We start from the raw sequence: 5,604 nt of genomic DNA, 5'->3' as shown, positions 1-5,604 counted from the left end.
GGGCCTGTCGTGTTGTGAGCTTGGCATTAGATAACACCTTAAAAAGACAAAGAAAACATGGGCCGAGTGCATTAGCCCATTATACAACGTTGGTCTAACTGCAAATCCAGCCCATGGTCTGTCTTGTTTTAGAGTGCTTTCGGGTTTCAGCTCGCTCGATTACTTGTCCCAAAGGCAGAATGCGTGGCACTTTGGCAGCCATTTGGATAAGAGTATTTTTAAGAATACAAATTATTTTACAATTATTTTGCCACAACTTTGAGGTGGTAAACGGTAAATTCTTAACTATCATTTACACACGAATTCATAGATGAAGGTAGAGGTCAAAACCCCCCAACTTTTAAATCATAAAGAAGTACAAATTATTAAAAAAAATGTAGTTATTCGCTCTCACAGATTTTAGAATTTAGGCCTTTTAACTTCTCAATCCTTTTGAATTAGTCCAAAACACAAGTTTTACACATTGTGCAATTGTTTGGGTTTTGGATAGCTCTTAAATAATTTTTTTTATATTTAGCTTGGCCCTCTGGAAAAATTTTATGGGTCCGCCACTGCATAAATCTATAATTTTATTTATTTATTATTGTTATGTCCAATATTTGATTTTCTTATAAGCAAGTCATTTTGTATATCCAAGCAATAAAATATAGTGGAAATTAGAAACATAATTTTTTTTTAGTACTTTCAGCAAAAAGTAATCATTTTATTTTATTTTTCATTTATCTTTTTTCTACTATAGTTTCAACAAACCATAAAACTCAATCTAAATTTAATCAGGAAAAAAGCTTGTTCCAATAAACAACCTTCTCAATTATGATGGCAGAAGAATTCAAGTCATGAAAAGTTGTGTAATATGAGAAGGAAGTCTCTGAAAAAAAAACCATTTTAATTGGTAAGTTTTGTCAAAATCAAATTTTGTACACGTATTTTGCCTTCTATATTCCCATGGCAAGGTAGGATTTCTTTGTAAAAGACTCTTAAGACCTGGGACTAATCCCACTTGACAAGGGTTGATGATTATATCAAGAAAGAAACAAATATGGTTTGATCTGTTGCACAAGCTGATAGGCCAGGATTGGTATACGGTCTTAAATTGAGAGATCCTAGAGGAATGATAATAATAAAGGTTCTATTTTGATCAATATGAATAGAACCAGAAAATGAAAATACTTAGCAAAACAGAGCATATTTGATGAACAACAATATTCCAACAAGCTTAGAAAAATTTAGCAGGAAACCACGTACGGTTTTCATCGGATCCATAGAAAATAAAACAGATTTGGTTAATTTTAACATTAGTTGGAACAGGAGAAAAAGCTCTTTTTGGGTGAGAAATATACTCTTATAATTATACCATGATACAGTTTATTTATCCAGACAATCACATACGTTGTTGTTTCGGATAATATAGATTCACAGGATGCAATACAATTTCAATGATTAAGATTGAGAGTCAAAAAAAAAAAAAAAAAAAAACTCCTTAGATTGATAATTAACTTTTTAACTTTCATTCTCAATCATTAAGAGTTATTGCATATATGTAACACCTTAACAAGGAAAATGTCTCTTATACACACCCACTTATACGTATTAGTCAATTATAATAATAAATTGGTGTTTGTGCAAGTGAGTGTGTGTGAAATAAACAATACCGTCTTAACAAATATCAATTATTCTGGCAATATGCTTCTTGGTCTCCTCCTTAGGAACTGTAACAGTAAGCACTTCATTATCTAAAGTTGCTGTAATCTTATTCGCCTTGGCATTCTCAGGCAGCCTGAAACTCCTAAAGAATTCGCAGCTGCTGTGCTCCTCACGGTGCCACTGGTCGGTCCTCTCCTTTTTCTCCACCTTCCTTTTGCCGTTAATGCAGAGGTCCTTACCGTGCTCCACTGCCACCTTCACTTCATCTTTCTTCATTCCAGGAAGATCCACTTTGTACACGTATGCTTCTGGGGTCTCCTTCCAATCTATCTTCGCGCTGACGAAGGACGTTGTTTCATTGAGGAAAGGAGTATGGGGCACAGCGATACTGGAATTGAAATGAAAGTCCTCGAATGGGTCCCAATAAAATGGATCAAATCGACCACCAAAGACGCTATTAGGAATGATCGACATCTTTGTTATAGCTTAATGGGTAATAAGAAAAAAACAAATGATATTGAACAAGGAGATTAAAACACTCAAAAATGTTAAAAGGGAAATCACTACACAAGCTAGCTAGCAATGTTGTTCAAGGGAAATGAAGATGCTGTATTTATAGAACAAAAAAGAATGGCAGGCGCATTAGGGAATTAAGAAAAAAAAAAATGTGTATCGGAGATATGCAATGGTATGTGGTGTATCAGTGGCGTTTCTTTTTTGGTAGAAGTGTGTGCATGTCCATGTCCATAATGTTTTTAGTGAGAGACGAATCTTATCTTTAGAAATGGCATAATGAAACAAGAATGGGCGTGGAAGGAATATAATCAAATGTCATATAATATGGACCATATTATATAGCTACCATTGCTAAATTATGTGGTCCTTGATGGACTGGCCTTGATTTTACGAATATTGAAGATTTTACTTTTGCTCAATGACTCCATTTGAGTGAAGACCTGGTACGCAAGGGGCGGAGCCACTTGGCTCATGGCCCCCCAAAATTTTTCAAATTTCCACTAGAGTATTAAAAAAATTACATGTGCCCCCCAAAAGCTAAGATCCGGCCCCCCTATATTATTCTCAACAATTATTCTAGAGTTCTAGTCCAATACCTCAACAATTATTCTAGAGTTCTAGTCCAATACAACTTCAAATTAAGCAAAAAACTTGGCCCACATCCAGCCCCAATTCCCTAATTAAACAAAATTATTCTTTTCTAAACCATAGACACTTCCAGTCCAGCCCAAATCCAAAATCTAAAATACCTAATTAAACACAAACAAAAGGCATCTTTAGACTTCAATCCTTACCGTTTGAAAAAAAGAAAAAGAGAGAACAATCTAATATACTTTCACGCCTCTACCTTAGTTTTTTACCTTCTCAGTTCACGCCTCCAATAGTGTCATGCTCACACCTCTGCCTCAGAAACAATCTCCCCGTTCGCTCACTGTGAAGTCGCTGCCTCCACTAGCCTGCTAAATTAGCCTTCATTGCCTCAACCTCAACTTAAGCCCTCACCTCAATTCCTCAAGGTATGCCATTCATTCATTCTCATCTCAATTCTTTACATGACTTCTCTCTCTTTTTCTCTACAACTAAACTAAATACTGATAGTAGAATAGAAATATCAAATATGTGTATGTGATTTGCCTTTGCCAGCAAAGCAATTTATACTTGTTTGACTTTGTCTTTTTTTGTTTATTGTTATTGTATTCTTTATTATTTGATCCATTGACTCTGAAATCAGCCTTTTGGCTTTTGTGTTGTTTGTCCCTTGAGTGGGGGTCGGGTGGGGCTTGCATTCAGGGGCGGACCCCAAAAATTTTCAAATTTCCACTAGAGTATGTAAAAAAATTACATGGGTCCCCCAAAAGTTAAGATCCAACCCCCCATATTATTCTCAACAATTCTTCTAGAGTTCTAGTCCAATACAACTTCAAATTAAGCAAAAAACTTCCTCACATCCAACCCCACCAGCTAGCCCCAATTCCCTAATCAAACAAAATTATTCTTTCCTAAACTATAGACACTTCCAACCCAGCCCAAATCCAAAATCTAAAATACCTAATTAAACACAAACAAAAGGCATCTTCAGACTTCAATCCTCACCGTCTGAAAAAAAGAAAAAGAGAGAACAATCTAATATACTTTCTCGCCTCTGCCTTATTTTTTTACTTTCTCAGTTCACGCCTCTAATAGTGTCACGCTCACGCCTCTGCCTCAGAAACAATCTCCCCGCTGGCTCATTGTGACGCCGTTACCTCCACCAGCCTGCTAAACTAGCCTTTATTCATTCATTCTCATCTCAGTTCTTTACTTGACTTCTCTCTCCTTTTCTGTACAGTTGAACTAAATACTAATAGTAGAATAGAAATATCAAATATGTGTATGTGATTTTCCTTTGCCAGCAAAGCAATTTATACTTATTTGACTTTGTCTTTTGTCTTTTTGTGTTTATTGTTATTGTATTATTTATTATTTGATCCATTGACTTTGAGACCAGCCTTTTGGCTTTTGTGTTGTTTGTCCCTTGAGTGGGGACCGGGTGGGGCTTGCATTGTGTTGTTAGGTAGTAAAGTAAGTAAATTATAAATGAAAAAAAAATTTTAATCTATGGAAGGAAATTGGGGTGAGGGCCATGAGTTTGTGTATTTGGTTTTCAGTCATTACATTATACATGGTAATGGGGTGTTGTAAATTTATTTGGTTTATGTTGTTTGTTTATACTTTTGATTGATTTGTTTATTTAGTTTTTTTATCCTAAAAGTCATTATTTAACTACAGGTGTATTTATATTATAATTCATGTAAGAATGAATTTTATATGATAATTTTTTATCTCTCTCTCCCAAGTTAGTTTATCGTTTGTTGAATTAAATTTTTTTTTCTTTTTTTGGAATTGAAATTAGGTGTCAAATAATGAGCAAACGACAAACAATTGATGCATTCTTTAAGAAAAAAGATATTAGTCATTCAAAACTTAGGACTTTTGTAGAAACAAATGTTGATACTTCAATGCCTAATGAGCGTCCCTCCAAATGTTCAAGAATTGAATCTAAAGGGATAGACCGTGATCCAAGATCACGTATACAAATATATGAATTCATTGTCAACGAACAAGATGAAATTCGACGTGCTTATCTCATAACCAATCCATATCAACCTAGAGACATAAAGTATCCATACAAAAGACCGAAAAATCATTGCCGTAGTTTTCAATCTTCATGGTTTGAATCACATTCAAATTGGTTGGAATACTCACCTTCAACAAATTCAATCTATTGTCTACCTTGCTACCTTTTTTGTAAGAAACCAACAAGTCATCTTAGATTAGATGCATTCACTGAAAAAGGTTTTAATAATTGGAAAAAGGTGAAGGAAGGAATGAATTGTTCTTTAATTGGTCATGAGGGGAAAGATCCTAATACACCACATAAAATTGCTGAGAAATGTTGTGAGGATCTAATGAATTATTTAGGACATATTGACAAACTAGTTGAGAAACAAACATCAAAAGAAATGGAGAATAGTCGATTGCGGCTCAAGTCCTCAATAGAGTGTGCTTGATGGCTGGCATTCCAAACTTATGCTTTTAGAGGTTATGATGAAAGTCTTGATTCAAAAAATCGAGGTAACTTTATTGAATTGATAAAACACACATCAACTTTCAATGAAAACGTAGCTAGAGTTGTCTTGGAAAATGCTCTACGGAATGCCAAATATACGTCACCCACAATTCAAAAGGAGATTTTGCATATTCTAGCTAGTAAAGTACGAAATGCTATTCGTGAAGAAATTGGGGATGCAAAATTTTGCATTCTCGTTGATGAAGCTCGAGATGAGTCGAAGAGAGAGCAAATGGCCATCATTTTAAGATTTGTTGATAAAGAATATTTCATTAAAGAGTGTTTCTTTCATGTTATGCATGTTAGAGACACTACTGCATTGACTTTAAAGAATG

General features: G+C 34.7%; 1 protein-coding gene across 1 annotated transcript; it reads right to left on the bottom strand.

Moving 5' to 3' along the window:
• Nucleotides 1-1,485: 1,485 nt before the first annotated feature.
• On the bottom strand, nucleotides 1,486-2,265 carry LOC112024669 (18.1 kDa class I heat shock protein). The gene has a single exon (XM_024057280.2). The coding sequence runs from the start codon at nucleotides 2,116-2,118 to the stop codon at nucleotides 1,657-1,659; it is 462 nt and encodes a 153-aa protein (XP_023913048.2). The 5' UTR covers nucleotides 2,119-2,265; the 3' UTR covers nucleotides 1,486-1,656.
• Between the last annotated feature and the right edge of the window lie 3,339 nt (nucleotides 2,266-5,604).

The sequence above is a fragment of the Quercus suber genome, unplaced genomic scaffold (assembly GCF_002906115.3).
Source record: "Quercus suber isolate HL8 unplaced genomic scaffold, Cork oak 2.0 scaffold_113, whole genome shotgun sequence".
In the NCBI taxonomy this organism is placed as follows: domain Eukaryota; kingdom Viridiplantae; phylum Streptophyta; class Magnoliopsida; order Fagales; family Fagaceae; genus Quercus; species Quercus suber.
The sequence above is the reverse complement of the archived record's forward strand: the minus strand, read 5'-3'. Positions and strand labels throughout refer to the sequence as shown.